Source organism: Xenopus laevis, chromosome 4S (assembly GCF_017654675.1).
Source record: "Xenopus laevis strain J_2021 chromosome 4S, Xenopus_laevis_v10.1, whole genome shotgun sequence".
Taxonomy (NCBI): Eukaryota; Metazoa; Chordata; class Amphibia; order Anura; family Pipidae; genus Xenopus; species Xenopus laevis.
Window position 1 is genome coordinate 117,768,227 of NC_054378.1, and position 21,925 is coordinate 117,790,151.

Sequence of the window (21,925 nt, forward strand, 5' to 3'; positions counted from 1 at the left end):
GTATCCAGATACCCGTTATCCAGAAAGCTCCAAATATACTCTGTTATAATCAAATAATCCACATTTTTAAAAACAACTCCTTTTTCTCTGTACAGGTATAGGATCCCATATCCAGAAACCTGATATCCAGAAAGCTCAGAATTACGGAATGGCTGTCTCTCATAGACTCCATTTTATCCAAATAATCCAAATTTTTAAAAATGATTTACTTTTTCTCAGTAATAATAAAACAGAAGCTTGTACTTGATCCCAACTAAGATATAATTAATCCGTATTGGAAGCAAAACCAGCCTATTGGGTTTATTTAATGTTTAAATGAATTTCTAGTAGACCTAAGGCATGAAGACCCAAATTACTGAAAGATCCGTTATCCGGAAAACCCCAGGTCCTGAGCATTCTGGATAACAGGTCCCATATCTGTATTAATAAAACAGTAGCTTGTACTTGATCCCAACAAAGATATAATTAATCCTTATTGGAAGCAGAACCAGCCTATTGGGTTTATTTAATGTTTATATGATTTTCTAGTAGACAAGTTATAAAGATCCAAATTACAGAAGATCCATTATCCTTAAAACCCCAGGTCCCGAGCATTCTGGATAACAAGTCCCATAGTTGTACTAAATAAACAAGGACAACTGATAATACTAACACTAAAGGACCTAACACATAGGTTGTGTAACCTGCATTTAACATTGTGTGTTCATATTTGCTTGAATGTATTTCTTATTTCACTTATTGCACTGCAATCCTTTTGTATTATTTGCAAAGTTATATACGGATAGAAAAATAGAGAGCTGTGACTAATAATGTATATAGTAAAACACAGAGCCCTACCCAATGAACGTAGATTATACGGTATGTCTTATTCAGAATACGCACAAGCTGTCAGAAATGCCGAACACTTATAATCATAAAATGTAGTGTAGGTGGATCTTCTAGAATGGTGTAACTGGGTAATCGGTATAAAACCCCCATGTAGACCACATGCCATTCACCAAGCCACTCCTACTTGCTGTGTTTTAAAGATGCTGTCATTTAAAGGGGTTGGTTCACCTTTAAGTTAAAGGGGCAACTATGCGAAAATGAAAATTTAATATAAGCTTCCTCATACTGAAGTAAGAAACTTTCTAAATACAATCAATTAAGTTGTTTGCATTGTTTTTGAAATAATCAAGTTTATCTTCACTATTCCTCTCTCAGCATCTGTTTCTCTTCATTCTGTCTTCATGTAGGAGTTGGGTGTCTGATGAATGATCCAATATATCTTATAGGGTGGCTCCTTTTGCCTAGAACATGTATTAGAGCTCACTCAAATAACTGATTCCAGTAAAAAAAAATCTAACAAAATAACTGCTTTTTGCACAAATCCTGCATGTAGAGAGACATGATGTCTGGCTATTTTAATACAGTGAGCTCTAATACATCTTCTAGGCAAAAGGAGCCCCCCTATAAGGTATATTGGATCATTCATCTGACACCCAACTCCTGAATGGAGGGAAATTGAAGCTAAACTTGATTACCGTATATACTCGAGTAAAAGCCGAGTTTTTCAGCCCCCAAAATATGCTGAAAAGCTCTACCTCGGCTTATACTCGGGTCAAGCGCAAAAACGGTCGCCGGCGCCTAAGAATAGTCGCCGGCATCCAAAAACGAGATGCTGGCACCTCCAATGGGAGCAGAAACCCTCAATTTTTTGATTGAAATTTACCAGAAGCTGCTGCATTTCTCACCCTAGGCTTATACTCGAGTCAATAAGCTTTCCCAGTTTTTGGAGGTAAAATTAGGTTTCCTCAGCTTATACTCGGGACTGCTTATACTCGAGTATATACGGTATTTCAGAAACAATGCAGAATATTTAATTGATTGTATTGTGTTTCTTATTTCAGTGTGATGAAGCCTATATTAAATTTTCATTGTTGCAATAGTTTCCCTTTAACTTTTAGTATGATAAAAATAAAATTGGAGGAAGCAGAGGGCAGAACTATGCTGCAAACTTAATTGGATTAGCAAATCAAATGAAGTTTGCAGCATAGTTCTGCCCCTCTGCTTCCTCCAATTTTATTTTTATGTTGCTGAACGTATGGTGTGTCGACAGGGAGCACAGGAGGATTGCTATAAGGGGACCGAATTTATTTGCCACGTCTGCGGTAGCTGTACAATTCTAATTTGATTCCTTTAACTATTAGTATGTTATATGCCAAATTCTAAGCAACTTTTCAATTGGTATTCATTAACTTTTTTATATTTTTTTTTTTTTTTGTCGTTTATTTTCAGCTCTTTCCGGTTTTTAAAAGAGGGTCACTGACCCCATCTAAAAACGAATGCTCTGTAAGGCTACACATATATTGTCATATATTGATATTTTTTATTTCTTATCTTTCTATTCAGGCCTCTCCTATTCATATCCCAGTCTCGTATTCAATCAGTGCATTGTTTCTAGGATTATTTGGACCCTACCAAGCAAATTGCTGGCATTGCAAATTGAAGCACTGCTGAATAAAAAGCTAAATAACTCAAAAACCACAAATAATAAAAAATGAAAACCAATTGCAAATTGTCTCAGAATATCACTCTCTACATCGTACTAAAACTTAAGGAAAACTATACCCCCCAAACAATGTAGGTCTCTATAAAAAGATATTGCATTAAACAGCTCATATGTAAAACCCTGCTTCATGTAAATAAACCATTTTCATAATAATATACTTTTTTTAGTAGTATGTGCCATTGGGTAATCCTAAATAGAAAATTGCCATTTTAAAAAATAAGGTCCGCCCCCTGGGATCGTATGATTCACGGTGCACACAAACAAACTATACTTGTTAGGTCACATGAGCCAATTAACAGACAGAGTTCTGTCTTTTTGCTTCCACACTTCTTCCTGTTACAGTTAGAGCTGCAGTATTTCTGGTCAGGTGATCTCTGAGGCAGCACACAGACCATCACGAAATGGTGGGTCAAGGCAAGAGATGTAAAAGGACAATATTTACTTAAATATATATTCCAGTTTGGTAAGAATCTTTAATATACCAAACTATCTGTTGCTTACTATTCATTTTATGGGTATAGTTTTCCTTTAATGTAAAGGTGAACAACCTCTTTAACTGAATGCTGTAATTGTACACAGACTGTACTGTGCTCCATAGAGAATGGCGCTAATGAGTGAAGAAATATGGCTGCTCTCACTCCTAAATATAAATGCGAATACTCAGAGAAGGAATATTCAGTTCAGGCAATGAGTTATCGCCATATTATTCTGTCCTTATGTTTGGAGAAAATAAAAACACCCTGCCTGGCAGTGGGACTTCTAGGGCTTGAAGTCCCTCAGGTGCACAAATTTTCCAAACAGCAGTGGAACTTCAAGTCCCAGAATCAAACGCTACCTATAATACATTTTTCGAGCTCTGCATGTTGACTGCCGGTGCTTGTAGGAGGATTTGTGACTGTGAATAATGTGCATATACACTGTATGTATTTCTCTCTGTATTGGTTCTGTGTCTCTAGCATATGTCCCATCACTGCTTATTATGCTTTGCATTGGGGCTAATGCTACACTAATTGATCAATCTGCTTGTGTGAACGTGTGGATTATTATTGCTGTATTCTTGTATAAACTGGAAATTCATTGTTTTCTTTCACCCTCTCTAGTCAGCAAAGGACTGCGAAAGTACATCTAAGTTAGCAGCACTACTACTACTTTACTACTGCTTACTGTCACTACCGCAGCCAATGAGTAGACACAGGCAATGGAATCCTTTCCTGGGTTACTTACCTGAGTAACAGTTTATGAATGTAGGCTAATGGCAAGCCAAATAAGATTGTGATTTATTCCTTTATGTGCCTTTATGTACTGTAATGCTCTGTGTCACTACAGCAGATGTAAGGTGCTACTTTAAGGAGTTGGTCACCGTTGAGCTAACGTTTAGTATGATGTATAGGGTGATGTTCTGAGACAATTTGCAATTGGTTTTCGTTTTTTATTATTTGTGGTTTGTGAGTTATTTAGCTTTTTATTCAGCAGCTCTCCTGTTTGCAATATCAGTAATCTTGTTGCTAGGGTCCAAATTACCATCACAACAATGCACTGCTATAAAAAAAAAAGAGACTGGAATATTATTGAGAGGCCTGAATAGAAAGATGAGTAATAAAAAGTAACCATAACAATAGATTTTGTAGCCTTACAGAGCATTTGTTTTTATATGGGGTCAGTGACCCCCATTTGAAAGCTGGAAGAAAAATACAAATAATTCAACTGTAAAAAATCAGTAATGAAGACCAAGTTGCTCAGAATTATTCATTCTATAAGATACTAAAAGTTGACTTAAAGGTGAACCACCCCTTTAAACCACTTTTGTGGAACTCTTATCTGACTATATGAGCTTCTGGCCACTTGGTTGCTATCCTTTTTTGGGGGGTCGGACTCCGATGAATTTGCCAGGTGGAACTGTTTGGAATATGTTTTGACTAGAGATGTGCCAAATACTTCATTGTTTTGATTGTATCAATGTCAGACCAAGTGTGAAGCCTTTATTTGCTCAATTTATTATGTGCAATTTGAAGCCTTCATGTGAAGGTCGTATAAAAATTAGGGTCCAGATTTTTTACTCAATCTTCCATTCGTTGGCTGTATCCTCTACAGGTATGGGATCTGTTATCTGGAAACGTGTTAACCAGAAAGCTCCGAATTACGGAAAGGCTGTCTCCCTTAGACTCCATTTTATCTAAATAATTCAAATTTTAAAAAAATGTATTCCTTTTTCTCTGTAATAATAAAACAGCTTGTACTTAATCCCAACTAAGATATAATTAATCCTTATTGGATATATGATTTTCTAGTAGACTAAGGGTAGAGACACACTGTCTGATTCGGGGAGATTAGTCGCCCGGTGACAAATCTCCTCTTCTTCAGGGCGACTAATCTCCCCGAACTGCCTCCCGATGGCTAAAATATAAATCGTGGCGGGATGGAACTATGAGCGCTTCATTTTCCGAAGTCGCCCGAAGTTTCCTCTTGAGGCAACTTCAGGCGACTTCGGAAAATGAAGTGCTCAGATTGCCATCTCACCAGCCATCTCATTCTAGCCGGTGGGAGGCAGTTCGGGAGATTAGTCGCCCTGAAGAAGAGATTTGTCGGCAGGCAACTAATCTTCCTGAATCTGACCGTGTATCTGCCCTTAAAGGATCAGTAAAATATGTTTTTTTCCTTAAAAAAATTTGTTAGTGTAGAACGAAAAAAAAACACAGACATTAAACTTTTAAATGGCTTTTTAAGACTTTTTTTAAGTCTTTACTAGGAAATAACTTACCGAAACTCCGCTTGCGCTCCTCTTCAGAAAAGGCGACGATCCATCATGCGGCACTTGATTTCTCCTCCCTGGCAATCTCCTATAAGGAAAGCAGGGAGGAGAAATTGAGTGCCGCACGATGGATTGCCTTTTCTAAAGAGGGAGCGCAAGCGGAGCTTCGGGAAGTTATTTCTTAATAAAGACTTAAAAAAGTCTTAAGCCATTTAAAAGTTTAATGTCTTTGTGGTTTTTTTTTTTTTTCAAATGTTTTAATAAAAAAAGTTTGATGTTACTGATCCTTTAAGGGCAGAGACACAGGCAGATTCGGGGAGTTAGTCGCTGAGCGACAAATCTCTTCTTCTTCGGGGTATGATGAGCTAAATTACAGAAATATCCCTTGTCCAAGGTCCTGAGCATTCTGAGTAACAGGTCCCATACCTCTACCAAAAAAAAAAAAAAAAGCATTTGGCACATGCCTAGTTTTTATCATATATGTGATTTTTAGGGCTAAAATGAGGCTCCATGCTTATAAACAACTGTGAATACAGTGGGGTTAGAACGTTTATATTATTTTCCTTGTGAGGGTCCAGTCCATTTGAATGTATCAAGCATGCACCAATATGGGGGAGTTCTAAAACCAGGTATACATTTTACTCCTGTAAATAGTAATTCTAAGCCACCTACGAGTTCTACGAGTTGCTTTTTTTTTTATTGCGGTTGACCAATCAGAACCGACTGTTGCTGTGGGTTACTACCAAGGAGTAAAATGACACCAATTTGTGATGAAGGTTGTTGAATTCCTCCCATTACACACAGCATAACCAGAGAACTCCAGCATAAACCAGTCATTTGTGTTTCTGAGTCTCTACTTTATACAAAGAGTGAATATTAGATAATCACCGGTGTGTCGAATTGCTAATACCTTCTTAACCTGTAACCTTGTTCAGATTTTCTGATGTAGATTTGCTGCATCACTTCCCCCCCCCCCTTTTTATTTTTGTAATCAAACACTGTACAATCTGATATAAATAATCTTGGGTACTGTTTGGATTTTTCTATCAATAAAGCGTGTTTATTTAAAACTTACTATTTGCCCCATTTGTGTTTTTGGTGTGCAGGGAGGTGTCCTTCTGCTAATGAGACAGTGGAATTTCCTATCCACCTACGAGAGCTGTTTATGTTGTTTATCTGAAGAAAATAAAAACATGACTTCTCCTTCCTTTTTTTTTTTTTTTTTACCATGTTCTCTTCTTTTCTCGTTCTTCATTTGCACCCTTCCCTCTATTTTCCTCCCCACTTTCTACATCTAAACATTCTGCGCTTTCTCTACCCTGTCTGTCTTTCTTCTCTCAGGTCTTGGCCCAAACACTTCCTCCACCAATGCTCATGAAGTTGGTAGAAGGACTTCTGTCCTTTTCTCCAAGAAGAACCCAAAAACGGCAGGACCACCCAAGAGACCAGGAAGGCCACCGAAGAACAGAGACAATCAGCTATCATCGGGGCAGATCAGTAGCCCAATTGGACCCCCGCAGCTGTCTGTCACAGGGGGGTCTCAGAGACGGAAAAGAGTTCGAAGCCCTCGGCCGACTTCAAGCTCAGATAGTGACAGCGACAGTGATAAGTCAGCAGAGGAACCCTCTTTAGGTAAGATAATTCCAACATGGACCGGAAGCCATACAGATATTTTTAAAAGGTTATAGTTTAAAGGGGGACTATCGCGAAAATGAAAATTTAATTTAAGCTTCCTCATACTGAAGGGATGAAACTTTCTAAATACAATCAATTAAAAATTCTGTACTGTTTCTGAAATAATCAAGTTTATCTGCACTATTAGCATCTGTTTCTCTTCATTCTGTCTTCTTGCAGCAGTTGGATGTCAGATATTCATGGGCAGGTCCAATATCTTATAGGGGGCTTCCTTTCCTAGCAGATGTATTAGTGCTCAATCAAATAACTGATTCCATTACAAACAAAATCTAACAAAATAACTGCCTTTTGCACAAATCCTGCATGTAGAGAGACATGATGTCTGGTGATTTTAATAGAATGAACTCTAATACATCTTCTAGGCAAAAGGAGCCCCCCTATAAGATATATTGGATCTAACGGTCAATTAAATTCAAAATGAATCCGTTAATAGTGCTGCTCCAGCAGAATTCTGCACTGAAATCCATTTCTCAAAAGTGCAAACAGATTTTTTTATATTCAATTTTGAAATCTGACATGGGGCTAGACATATTGTCAATTTCCCAGCTGCCCCAAGTCATGTGACTTGTGCTCTGATAAACTTCAATCACTCTTTACTGCTGTACTGCAAGTTGGAGTGATATCAACCCCTTCCCTTTTCCTCCCCAGCAGCCAAACAAAAGAACAATGGGAAGGTAACCAGATAACAGCTCCCTAACAAAAGATAACAGCTGCCTGGTAGATCTAAGAACAACACTCAATAGTAAAAACCCATGTCCCACTGAGACACATTCAGTTACATTGAGAAGGAAAAACAGCAGCCTGCCAGAAAGCATTTCTCTCCAGACACAAGTGCAGACACAAGTCACATGACCAGGGGCAGCTGGGAAATTTACAAAATGTCTAGCCCTATGTCAGATTTCAAAATTGAATATAAAAAAATCTGTTTGCTCTTTTAAGAAATAGATTTCAGTGCAGAATTCTGCTGGAGTAGCACTATTAACTGATGCGTTTTGAAAAAAAACATGTTTTCCGATGACAGGATCCCTTTAATATCTGACACCCAACTCCTGCATGCAGACAGAATGAGGAGAAGCAGATGCTAAGAGAGGAATTATGAAGATAAACTTGATTATTTCAGAAACAGTACAGAATTTTTAATTGATTGTACTAAGAAAGTTTCTTATTTCGGTATGCTGAATCTAATATAAAATTTTCATTTCCGCCATCATTCCCCTACACTTGCATATAAAAGAAAACTAAAGCTTATCAAGTGTAAATTGTATACCTTGTGTTTTGGGCTGGCTCAACCAACTCTTTGGCAGTGAAGATCTGTACCTCCAAAGATGACCTAAGTAACTCCCCAACTTCTGACTCTCTGCAGTGGGTTATTACCGTCATAGGGCTGCTGAACCTCTGAACTGGTACGGTTCTGTATATAAATGACTAATTTGTAATCTCTCATTTGGAGAGTTGTGAAAGAAAGTCTTTCACGAATGCCTCATTAAGGCGAAATGTCTTTGAAGGGATAAATGGGTGTTTTCTAATATTATTTACCTTGATGACTTCCCAAACAAGGAACTAGGAGTAAAAACTAAGTTTGCTTATCCTGGGTCCTTATTAGATTCAAATAAAAGATGTCTGATATTTGTTTATGAAGGGTCTACAGTGTCCCTTCATAAACTGTTTTTGGGGATTTTTTTTTTTTTTTTTGCATTTTTATCATTCTAAGCATTTTTTTTAATATAAATTAAAATGATTATATACATTTTAAAATAAAAGTTACAGTAAAAACCCCCACGTTTTTCAAGGGACCAGGAAAAAATGATGTAAAATCCGGCAAAATGTAAAAAGGAAATGTGTTAAAGTAACTTTGAGATACAATATTTACTATGTTAATTACAAAGGTTAAACATTGCAGTGTTAATGTTACACTATGGGGGGCATATGTTCAAGACTGTCTGTCGGTCACATACACAACCTAAATCAGGACTGTATAAGGGCCAGACTAATTGGAATCGACCATTTACAGGCAGAACCATGGCGAAATATACATCTGGTTAGTATTTTAAACCTCTTTATTTCACAAATAATAAAATTCATAGAGGGGAAAAAAAGCAGTTTTTGGGAACATCAGGACAAAAGTTTGATGTAATATTCAGGAAAACATTACCGTATATACCCGAGTATAAGCCAATGTGCTGAAAAAGTCTACCTCGGCTTATACTCGGGTCAGCGGTACCGGACCCGAGTTGCTGAGATTGCAGTCACTTTTAATCATTCCTATACCAACAGTACACTTGGGGAGAGACTGCAATATCCCACAATGCCCTCTGTTGGTTATATGAAAGAATAACAGTGCGCCCTCTGTTGGTTATATGAAAGAATAACAGTGACTGCAATATCACACAGCGCCATCTGTTGGTTATATGAAAGATAACAGTGACTGCAATATCACACAGCGCCATCTGTTGGTTATATGAAAGATAACAGTGACTGCAATATCACACAGCGCCATCTGTTGGTTATATGAAAGATAACAGTGACTGCAATATCACACAGCGCCATCTGTTGGTTGTATGAAAGAATAACAGTGCGCCCTCTGTTGGTTATATGAAAGATTAACAGTGACTGCAATATCACACAGCGCCCTCTGTTGGTTATACGAAAGATTAACAGTGATGGCAATATCAAACAGCACCCTCTGCATATGGTAGTGGGACAGTGGGACAATGCACACAGTAATCCGTTTGGCAATTCTCTGTCACCATCAACTTTGCAAAGAAGTCCGGTTGATCGCTGGGGGGGTCGCTTTGGCAGAATGTGCGCTGCTGGGAGACAGGGCTGTAGTTGTGTCTAGGCTTATACTAGAGTCAATAAGTTTTCCCAGTTTTCGTAGGTAAAATTAGGTACCTCGGCTTATACTCGGGTCGGCTTATACTCGAGTATATACGGTAATTAAAATCAGGGAAATGCAATATAAATTGGTGGAACCACAAATAGAAGTTGTAAAATGCGGGGAAACTTTAAATCGAGGTTTCACTGTATTTGCAAATGCAAAAGCGGTATGTGCCGGTCTGTTTCCATTCTCTGCATTCTGTGCTCTTCTGTTACAATGATGCAGGAGCAGGTAATAAACCGACCTGGAGGAGAACTGACCTCTGTCTTATTGTGAGAAGCACAGAACAGAAAGGGATACTGCAATTACATTAACACATCATTTATGCCACTGTACAAGGATTGTTTGTGGACATATAGCTTTAAAGTATAATTTGCTTTTTAGTATGTGCCATTTCCAAATATACAGGACATTCTGTATGCTTGTTAGTCTGTTTTTCCGTTAAAGTTAGGAAAGGTTAAAATAATTAAGCTTTATCAGAAAGGTCTATATAAATACACCAGTAAACCCTCAAAGTAATGCTGCTCTGAGTCCTCTTGTCAAAAGAAACACCACATTTCTTTCCTTCTATTGTGTACTCATAGACTTCTGTATCAGACTTCCTGTTTTCAGCTTAAAGGAGAAGGAAACCCCCTGGGTGCAAAAATCCCTCCCCCCTCCCCTGTGTTGCCCCTCCTCCCCCCTGGCCTACCTGTCCTGCCGGGCAAATGCCACTAATTTGTTACCCCTCTGCGCAGGTCCAGTCCACGGAGTTCACAGCCGCCATCTTCTCCCAGGCGGTCTTCTTCCTGCTTTGACCGGCGTTTTTGGTGCATGCGCAGTAGGAGCATTTCACCGGTACGGATCTACTGCGCATACGCCAAAAGACACAAAGTTTTCAGATTTCACGTGATTTATTCGTGACTTTTGGCGCATGCACATTAGATCCATACCGGTGAAATGCTCCTACTGCGCATGCGCCAAAAACGCCGGTCAAAGCAGGAAGAAGACCACTTGGGAGAAGATGGCGCCTATGAACTCCGTGGACTGGACCTGTGCAGAGGGGTGAGTAACAAGTTAGGGGCATTTGCCCGGCGGGACAGGTAGGCCGGGGGGAGGAGGGAGGGGGGGCAACACAGGGGAGGGGTTTTTTTGCGCCCAGGGAATTTCCTTCTCCTTTAAACCTCCAGGGCTAGGGCTGAGCATGCTAAATTTGCACCTTTCCCCTTCCCTGCTGTAATCTGAGCCCAGAGCTATGAGTGAGCTGGGAGAGAATCAGGCAGGAAGTGATGTCACACCCAAGCTAATATGGCAGCTGCTTTACTAAACAAACAGAGAGAGCTTCTAGAGCTGTTTACTCAGGTATGGTAAAGCATTCTGCAGAATAAATATAGTGTTATAGATTGCAATATTGTGGCTAATCTATTTGCAATAAACTGCCTTAGTAGCTTTCCTCTCCTTTAAAACTCTCAGCCAACCAACCTCTGTTGGACATTGCAGTAGTTTAAGGGCTAAATGAGTTTTCAGTACTTTTCCCACTGTATTCATGAGGAGTGTAGTGGCAAAAAAAATCCCCTCTCCCACCCTAATTTGCAAATCATTCCAATACGTAAGTTAGGGGCAGTCAGTGGCTGCAAGGTTTAATAGTGCCCTGTAGTTACCACCTTCATAGACTGCTTTGTAGCCTATAGCTATGCAATGGGCCAAGTGCTGAGTGGATGACCACTAAGATTAAAGGTGACCATACACTATTAGATCCGCTTGTTTGGTGAGGTCGCCCAACGAGAGGATCTTAACCCGATAAATCCACTAATGGCAGGGCGATATTGGGTTAATCCGAACGTTCCTCCCTGAAAGCAAACGATCAGATTACAACGAAGCAGATGGCCGTGACGGATCGTGGAACCACATCAACTAGCCAATGCAGTCCTCGATCGAAGGAAAAGTCAAACCTGCTCAATCGGTATCAGGCCTATTTTTAGGCTGATATTGATGGGGGGGGAGGGCATGTCGGATAAACTGCCGAATCGGTCTCTAAAGGACCAATATCGGCATCTTTAAACTGCCTGTGTAGGGCCACCTTAAAGGAACCATAATATCAAAAAATGAAAGTATTTTAAACTAATAAAAATTTAAAGCAGTGTTGCCCTGCACTGGTAAAACTGGTGTGTTTGCTTCAGAAACACTACTATAGTTTATATAAACAAGCTGCTGTGTAGCAATGGGGGCAGCCATTCAAAGAAGAAAAGGCTCAGGTTACACAGCAGATATCATATAAACTCTGTAGAACATAATGGTGTTATCTGTAATCCACTATTTAACCTGTGCCATATAGTCTTTTTTTCAAATTCCACCATTGTTACACATCAGCTTGTTTATATAAACAATAGTAGTGTTTCTGAAGCAAACACATCAGTTTTACCGGTGCAGGGCAACACTACATGATATTTTCATTACTTTAAAACACTTTCATTTTTTGGTGTTACTGTTCCTTTATCTGCTCTTGCACTTGCGTCCATGGCATAAGCAAATAAAGCTGTAGGTCTGTTGTTCATTTGAAGGTAAACTACCCCATACAGTAGTCACACTTTGAATGATATAAATAAAATTAATGTATTTTTTTCTTTTTTTATTCATTTGATCCTCAAAAAGATTTACCTACAAACGGTTTCAGCGGCGGCAACCAGCAAGTCAAAAAGAGTTTTCTAGTTTACCGGACTGACTGCAATCTTCCACGGAGCAGCTCAGACTCTGAGTCCAGCACCAGCAGCAGCAGCAGTGCTGCTTCTGACAGAACCAGGTAAGCCTCCCTTTGTAAATACGATAGCCTGTAGCTTGGGAAATGTATCACAAAATAGATACATTTGAATATGTCCAACATATGCCTTATTTTATATACTGAACTTATTAAACTAGTCTAAATTTTCAGCTTGTCAATAGCAGCAATGATCCAGGACTTCAAACTTGTCACAGGGGGTCACCATCTTGGAAAGTGTCTGTGACACGCACATGCTCAGTGGGCTCTGAGCAGCTGTTGAGAAGCTAAGCTTAGGGCTCGTCACTAATTATCCAGCAGAAAATGAGCTTCCCCTGTAATATAAGCTGATGCTACAGGTTTGCTGATTATTAAATTCTGATGCTAATTGCACTGGTTTCTGTGCTGCCATGTAGTAATTATCTGTATTAATTACTAATCAGCCTTATATTGTGAAATTTCTATTCTATGTGTACTGTATATTGTGAGTGGGTCCCTAAGCTCAATAAGTGACAGCAGCACAGAGCTACTGGGGCATCTTTGGAGACACAGATCTTTACTGCTAAAGGGTTGCTGTTGCCTTGGGCTGGTACAGAAGCCGAAAACACAATGTACAACATTTATAGCTACTTCTTCAGTTAAGCTTTAGTTCCCTTTTTAAAGGCGTTCATACCACAAATGGTACTAACATGAAGAATCATTGTTAATGAAGCAAAAGTGTTGGCAAGCTTTGCATATTACTTCATGATAGAGTCCTGCTTGGAACCAATTTCTAAGACCCAAACCGCATATTTACCCACTTTGATCCCCGACCCGAACCCGCCACTGCCTTATCTGCAACCCGCCGACCACCGTCAAACAGGAACTGATGGTGCTGCATACCGGAAGTGACGTCATCAAAAGTGGGCGGGAAAAGTTGTAAAACTTTAAAAGGAGTAAAATGTAGACAATATTACATAAGATAAGAAATTTAAATGAGACCCAAAACGCCCGCAGGCCCACATCAATACCCGCACCTGAAAATCCTCCCCTCATTCCGCAGGGTGCCTGCTTTTTTGCGGCTAACCTGCGGGTAACCGACCTGCTGCAGGATTCTACTTCATGATATATTGTATTGCTTAGAGATAAAGATGTCCATGTATATAATGTACTTGTGTGACTTTACAATGCAAAATAATTGTCCCTTCAGTTGTTTCATATTTGAGTCCAAACTTTGACATTTTTCTATTTATTCTATTTCCCAGCACAACTCCTTCCAAACAGGGTCGGGGAAAGACGTCTTTCTCTAGGGATAATTTCGCTGACTACAGCAGTGAGGACACGTCTGGAACAGAGAATGAGTCCTACTCCGTTGGTGGGAGAGTTGGGCATGGCTGTAAGTGATCCCTCTTAACTATGTGAGCTCAATTGGGATAGAGAATGTTGTGCTTTCTGGCCAGCAGTCAGATACCATTTTAAGGATATAGATATGCAGAAGAGAAATCACTCAGAATCCCTCAATTAGTTCTAGATCTTCCTACAGACTTAAATGGACTTTTCGTGTGATAAACCATATTTTTTTCTTATTTAATGAAATCTGCATTTTCCTCCTCCACTATTGACAGATTTTATTTGGTGGAGGGGGTTGTAGTAAACAACATTTAGGGTACTGCAGGTAGCATGTTACTGCTGTGTGGCACCAATACTTCTGCCTCTCATATGCTGTAACTTCACAATCGTGTCCAGTTGACCACATATCCATGTGAGATATCAATCCATTAATTAATTTAGGGATTAATCCTGTCTAGAAAAAGACACAAAGGTAGCAAGAAGTTTGCACAAATTCTGTTTATTTGTTACATGTGCCATTTTACTTCTGTCGATGCAAGTAACTATAGTAAGTGGCGTTAATCCTAGAATAAAAAAACAGGACAGGGAAAAATTTAAAGGAGAAATCAACCGGTGGGGAAAAAAACCCTACCCCCCACCCCAGGTAGACCTCGCTCCTCCCCCAGGCTAACTAACCCCCCCCCCCCGGAAATGCCCCATACTCCATAATTACCCCTCGGCGCAGTTTCTTCCAGCGAAGTTCCGCACGTCCATCTTTCCCCAGGGGGGTAGTTAGCCGGGGGGAGGGAGGTTTACCTGGGGTGGGGGGTAGGGTTTTTTTCCCCCACAGTTTGATTTCTCCTTAAGATGGCAAATTGAGAATTGAAAAAAGGCTATATTGCACATGTTAAATAGCGGATAACAGATAACATGTTCTACAGCGTTTATCTGTTATCTGCTGTGTAACCTGAGCCTTTTCTCCTTTGAATGGCTGCCCCCATTGTTATGCAGTAGTTTATTTATATAAACAATAGTAGTGTTTCAGAAGAAAATACGCCAGTTTTACCAGTGCAGGACAACACTGTATTATATTTTTATCACTTTAAAAAAAATGTAATTTTTTGATGTTTCTGTACATTTAACACTCTACTACTAAGGTTAAAAATATGGTACAGCCTAGGCGAAGACTCCCATTTCTAGATACCTGCCAGACAGCATTGGTAGTGACATAGAGTACAACCACTTAATGGAATATTTAGGAATTGACATGAACATTAGGATAGTGTACACTGTATTCTAAGGATGAGCAACCTGCAACCCTCCCACTTATGATGAACTGGCATGGTGGTATAGTGGTTGGCACTGCTGAAGTCCTGGCACTAGTGATGGGCTGGCCTCATACCCGGGGGTTCGGGCTGACCTTGCAGGTGTGGGTTGAGCTCAGACTTCCAGATTCTTCTTTTATAGATGCTGCGCCTGTTCGCCCCACCCCTCTTGTGACGTCATTGGCAGGGGCGGGGTCTATAAAAAGAACCCGGAATTCGGGCGCAGGTGAAGGGCGAGTCGGGGAAATCCCACTACAGGGCACTGTTAAGATTTAGTATGTTTTACCCTGTGTCAGGTTGGGTTTATGTAAGTATTCCAGTTCTACACCACACTCCATAAACATACTAGTAAGTTAATTGGCTATTGATAAAATTGCCCCTACTGTGTGTGAATGTGATGGAAACCTTCAATAGTAAGTTCACTGCGACTGTGACTATTTCTGTCTTTCAATAGTGGTACGCAAAGGACTGGAAAGCCGAGGGGCAGGGTGGCTGTCTGAAGATGAAGACTCCCCTCTTGAAGCATTAGACTTGGTGTGGGCCAAGTGTCGGGGATATCCCTCTTATCCAGCTCTGGTAGGCATCTGTTTCTCCTCTCTTAAAGCCCTTGTTTAACTAAAGTCTGGAATAGAATAATGCTAGAAATGCTGTATTTTGTATACGAAACATAAACATGAACTTACTCTACCACAATGATTTATGCTTTCAAAACTGCCCACAGGGGGTCACCATCTTGTAACTTTGTTATACATCTCTGCAAGACCAAGACTGTGCACATGCTTAGTGAGGTCTGGGCTGCTGATCAGAGGCTAAGCTTAGGGATCATCATAAATTATCAAAACAGCACAAGTCAAATAATATCTGCCAGAAGCCAAAACAGCAAGACTGATTAATTATCAGAATATACAGACTGCACTGGGTCCTGTGTTGTCATGTAATCTAATGTGGATTTTATAGTTTTTGTATTGTTTAATACAAACTTTCTCCAACTCTGCAGAACCAGTGGCTGCAGCAAAATAATCCTCCAAATAGAATCCAGTTTATCTGTTTATATCTGGTTCCATGATCTTTGTCTCTGCAGCTGGAGTTGGAAACATTAAAGAGAATGTAAATGCAAAAATAAAATCCCATTTTTACTTTATTAACTGAAAAAGAAATCTATCCCCAATACACTTCAATTAAAACATCTGTACCGTTTTTATGAGAAACCTGACTGTATGCAGTGAAATTCCCCCATTATTTACTTGCTCTGACTGCTGCAGATATGAATCTCTACATGGTCGCCGGATGTTCTACAGGGAAACAAACAAAGCTGCTCGAGTTCTGGGAAGTCCTTCCCCTCCCCCCTGCCGTTTGAAAGTATGATCCTTTCCCTGCAGAGCAGTTAGGGACCGTCTGAAGTTTCCTATCCACAGCAGTCAGAGCAAGTAAATTAATGTGGAATTTCACTGCATACAGTCAGGTTTATTATAAAAATTGTAGACATTTTTTAATTAAAGTATATTGGAGATAGGTTGCTTTTTCATTAAAGAAAGTAAAAATGGGATTATTTTTTTGCAGTTACATCCCTTTTAAATTGTGCCAATAACAGTGTGTGTAGTTACCGCTTGCTTCATTTCTTCAAGATTATCGATCCAAAAATGCCACGAGAAGGAGTGTTTCACCATGGCGTTCCAATTCCTGTACCACCTGTAGATGTTCTCAAATTAGGAGAACAAATGGCTCAAGAGGCACAAGAGCATCTCTACCTCGTTCTGTTTTTTGACAACAAGCGAACCTGGTAAGTACCGAAGTCACATAAGAAAGAGTGTGTTGGTTGAGTGGGGCTTAGGGCTACTATAACTCTACAGAAGACACATCGTTCACCTACAAATTGCCACTTTGAAGTCAGAACATCATTTTTTTTAAAAAAAAGCATGTACTTTATTGAAATATCAATAAAATAATGCACAAAGGTTTATGTTGGAAGGGCAGACGGCACTGCCTCAGGTTGTGTAGAAGGCCAGAAATGGTCATGTGATTTCATTGATGACATTCACAGCAGAACAAGAGTAGCAGATGGACCTCTCCATAGCTTTGTCATCGACCCTTTTCAGAGTGATACAATAAAACTAGGCCACCATAGGTAGTTTAGGGCCAGTTCTGCAGGGACAGGCTGTACAGCTAAATATTGTATATGCTGGTATAGGAGTTCCAATACCAAATCTAAAGGTATCATGAGGCCTTGTACTAAGTTAGCAGTGCCTTCCCCATATAAGTGGTTCCAATTATTAAAGGGATACTGCCATTGGGAAAAAAATGTTTATTTCAAAATGCATCAGTTAATAGTGCTGCTCCAGCAGAATTCTGCACCGAAATCCATTTCTTAAAAGAGCAAACAGATTGTTTTATATTCAATTTTGAAATCTGACATGGGGCTAGACATATTTTCAATTTCCCAGCTGCCCAAAGTCATGTGACTTGTGCTCTGATAAACTTCAATCACTCTTTACTGCTGTACTGCAAGTTGGAGTGATATCACCCCCCTCCCTTTTCCCCCCAGCAGCCAAACAAAAGAATAGTGGGAAGGTAACCAGATAACAGCTCCCTAACACAAGATAACAGCTGCCTGGTAGATCTAAGTACAACACTCAATAGTAAAAACCCATGTCTCACTGAGACACATTCAGTTACATTGAGAAGGAAAAATGACTGGGGGCAGCTGGGAAATTGACAAAATGTCTAGCCCTATGTCAGATTTCAAAATTGAATATAAAAAAAATCTGTTTGCTCTTTTGAGAAATGGATTTCAGTGCAGAATTCTGCTGGAGCAGCACTATTAACTGATTCATTTTGAAAAAAAATGTTTTCCCATGACAGTATCCCTTTAAAGGTGAACCACCCCTTTAATGTCACAGCCCCCCCACACACACGTTTACTCATAGTCTGTATAGAGACACATTGTTAATCATTGGCAACATAGGTATTTCCCTGTACTAAACACGTTCAGCAGGCAAGACTTGAGTATAAATATCATTGTAGACACATCTACGTAATGGTGACTTATAAACTGATCATACATTTTTTCTCTCTCATGTAGGCAGTGGCTTCCACGGACAAAGTTAGTTCCTCTCGGCGTGAACCGCGAACTGGATAAGGAGAAAATGCTGGAAGGGAGGAAATCAAACATCCGCAAATCTGTGCAGATCGCCTACGACCGTGCCATGCAGCATCGCAACAAAGTGCAGGGTGATCCAAGCAGCGAATCCAGCGAGAGCGACTAGGGCCGCCATCTTCACAGCAAGAAACATTGGATGATCCCTGCACACTGATGTCAATCCAGATTTAAAAAAAAAAAAAGAGCAACGTGCCCTCTGGAACTGCCCAACATAGTTGTAGATTTTTGCAAATTACGGTTTTATTTGTTTGTAGAAAAGGGCCAAGATCAGGAGAAATAAGAGCCTATAGGAATACAGAAAAGGAGCAAGAGCAGGGGAAATAAGAGCCTATAGGAATACACATGTGACATGGAGCAGGGATCTGTGCAGAGTGGTTGCTGGATGACCATTGATAGCAGTGATTTCTTCCCTTTTGTAACTCCCATTTCCCCTGCAGGAAGCTGTAGTGAACTTTTACATATCTCTATAGAACTATTGTCCCCCTTGAAGCTCTTCTACAGGACTCTTTTATATGCAGTGCGTCCCGTATTCACTCTTAGACATCTCGTTATAAAGAATCAAAAGCACGAAAGATGATCTTATTTTTGGCCTGTTTATTTGTAGGCCCCACTGTTTAGCATTGACTTCATTGTATCACGTTCAAATTACGGTTCTGAGTTGCCTCTACAGTTTCAGATCTGTAACAGCATAAGGGAAAGCGTGGGTGAAATAGAATGGGTAATTTTATTTATTAATCATTATTATAATTTAAAATCATCATAAAAAAAACCTATGCTGTCTTAACAGACCCTTTCCTAAAGGTTAAGTAGGCCTTTATTTGATACCCTTGTAAATATGTTTTTACTGTTATTATCAAAAGGTCCTTTTCAGACAGACAGGGGTAGTTCAAGTTGGTTATTTTTATCAATGTTTTAATTGGTCTTCATTTTTTATTCATTATTTGCCTTCCTCTTCTGCCCTTTCCAGTTTTAAGTAGGGGTCACTGACCATAGCAGCAAAAAACCTATTTCTCTGCAATGTTACTGTTACTTTGTATTACTTATCTTTCTATTTGGGTCGCTCCTCTGTCTGGCTGCTAGGGTAAATTGGACTCTAGCAACCAGATAGTTGAAATTCAAACTACATAGCTGCTGAACACAAAGCTAAATAACTCATGTACCATAATAAAACGAAGCCCCATTGCAAGATTTTGTGGACCGTCACTGTCTGCATCATGCTAAAAGTAAATTTTAAAGGTCAGCTACTTCGGCAAACAAATCGCTCTGAGTGCCATCCAGCCGGCAATGTACATTTTAGCCAGCGGGAAGGCAGAGGAGGCAGTTCGGGGAGATTAGTCGCCGTGAAGAAGAGGAGATTTGTCTGCCTGTGTGCCCTGACCCTAAGAGTAAGGGCACAAGGACAGATTTGGTGTGACAAATCGCCTCTTCTTCGGGGCGAAAATCTCCCCGAACTGCCTTCCAGACGGCTATAATGAAAAATCGCCAGCGGGATGGCACTCGTGACGCTTCGTTTTCCGAAGATGCATCATGAGGAAACTTCAGGCGACTTTGGAAAACGAAGCGACGTGAGTGCCATCCCGCTGGTGATTTTTCATTCTAGCCAAGGGGAAGGCAGTTCGGGGAGATTGTCGCCCTACAGAAGAGGAGATTTGTTGCTGGGGTGACTAATCTCCCCGAATCTGCCCGTGTGGCATTACCCTATGGGTGAAGACATTTCGAGCTACTAGTAGCAGCTACTATTGGCTACAAAATGCCAAAAAAAATAGCCTGTCATAGACTATATTAAGAACTGCCTCTGCTAAAACACATTGAGTGTCTTGGCAATTCCAACGATCACTATTGTCTCTTTGTAGTCGTGACAAGTAGCTGCTACTAGTAGCTCTGTGTGTCTTCACCCTTATGGCACTAATTACATTTCAAAGTGAATGAGAAATGCTGCAATGTGGTCTCACTGCACTGAATGAGGCATCCTTTTATTAGCCTTTTTGTAGGTCGATGTTTATCTTGATTTGGTGGGTGATTGCCTCTACTGTACAGTTATATGTTGGCACCTTAAAGGTCAACTAATCTTTTTTTTATTTTCTATGTTCTCTCTCTACTATATTTTGCCTTTATTTTCAATTCTAGGTAATGTATGTACCACTCATGATCCACAAAGAACAGCTCTATAAGTCCTAGTTTTCTCTGAAGCTTTTTTACAGACATCTGTAAGTAAAATGAAAACAAGAATCGCATTGGCTGCCATGGGTTAATGGCCAGGGGTAAATTTGACCAGTATTTAGTATTTATTGCACATATTAGTAACTGAGCCAGACTGTAATACAGAGCCAGTAGATATCAGATAGGGGTTGTAAGGCCTTTGCCCTTTTTATTGTAGGACATCATTTTATACCAGTGTGTTTTAGAGTTTTGTTTTGTGAGGGGGGGAAATTTTTTTTAGGAGGGGGAACCTAAGCAGGGGACATTTCTAGGTCAGATGTTGGACAGGCCTTATAAAAAGGCCAATAAAGTATTTATACCCTAGGGGCCACAGTCCTAAAGACACTTTTGTATTTTATATACAGTTATAAAAATTAGATAAAGTTAGATAAAATAGTAGATGAATAGCTCTGAAAATTCTGCAGTGTAACTCAGCAATAAGAAGTTATTAAAGGGGGATATCAACCCAGAAATATCGATTTGCCTAACGAAAGAAACGGCATTGCAAGCAAAAATCCCAATATACATTCTGTTAAAAATGCAAATGTCCCTGCTGCACTGCTGGTTGTGATTCCAGAACAAAGTCGCAGATGCCGACTGTCTTCTGCCTCATAGTTTTAAACCAGCAGTTCATAGAATAAAAAGAGTACAGCTTTCAATAGCAGTCACATTTATAAGTAACTTAAAAAGGTACATTGGGAAAATTGCTTAGAATTTAATTTTCTTTAATTTTTGGTCCTTATATATCCTTTAATTGTACAGTAGTTTTAAGTGGGTGGAAAATCTGATTGGATGCCGTCACTCTGCACAGCAGGGCTGGATAACGGCTGTAGATGGATTGTACTAAATCAGTAATAGCCGGAACACATTCCTTGCACTTAATAAGATCATTATGCCCTGAAGTATTGTGCAGTACAGAACAGAGTGCATGGAAACAACCAGAAATCTACATTATTTACCTTGTCCCTACCATGTAAACTTAAAACAGATATTGTCTGCCAACCCACAGCCTTATATCTAACTTTAAAGGGATACTGTCATGGGAAAGTTTTTTTTTTTCCAAAACACATCAGTTAATAGTGCTGCTCCAGCAGAATTCTGCACTGAAATCTGTTTCAGATTTTTTTTTTTTTTATTTAATTTTGAAATCTGACACGGGGCTAGACATATTGTCAGTTTGCCAGCTGCCCCAGTCATCTGATAAACCAGTCGCACTTTACTGCTGTACTGCAAGTTGGAGTGATATCACCCCCCTCCCTTCCCCCCAGCAGCCTAACAACAGAACAATGGGAAGGTAACCACATAGCAGCTCCCTAACACAAGATAACC

At 39.8% G+C, this 21,925-nt stretch overlaps 1 protein-coding gene across 1 annotated transcript in view; it reads left to right on the plus strand.

Annotated features, from left to right (window-relative positions):
* The window catches only part of brpf1.S (bromodomain and PHD finger containing 1 S homeolog), a 53,605-nt gene extending 34,022 nt beyond the window's left edge, over nucleotides 1–19,583 (plus strand). The window contains exons 10-15 of the mRNA XM_018261440.2: nucleotides 6,642–6,932; nucleotides 12,505–12,652; nucleotides 13,852–13,982; nucleotides 15,695–15,816; nucleotides 16,866–17,020; nucleotides 18,320–19,583. Coding sequence (XP_018116929.1) covers nucleotides 6,642–6,932; nucleotides 12,505–12,652; nucleotides 13,852–13,982; nucleotides 15,695–15,816; nucleotides 16,866–17,020; nucleotides 18,320–18,503 — 1,031 coding nt within the window. The 3' untranslated portion in view covers nucleotides 18,504–19,583. The remainder of the gene's footprint in view (nucleotides 1–6,641; nucleotides 6,933–12,504; nucleotides 12,653–13,851; nucleotides 13,983–15,694; nucleotides 15,817–16,865; nucleotides 17,021–18,319) is intronic.
* Nucleotides 19,584–21,925: the final 2,342 nt, after the last annotated feature.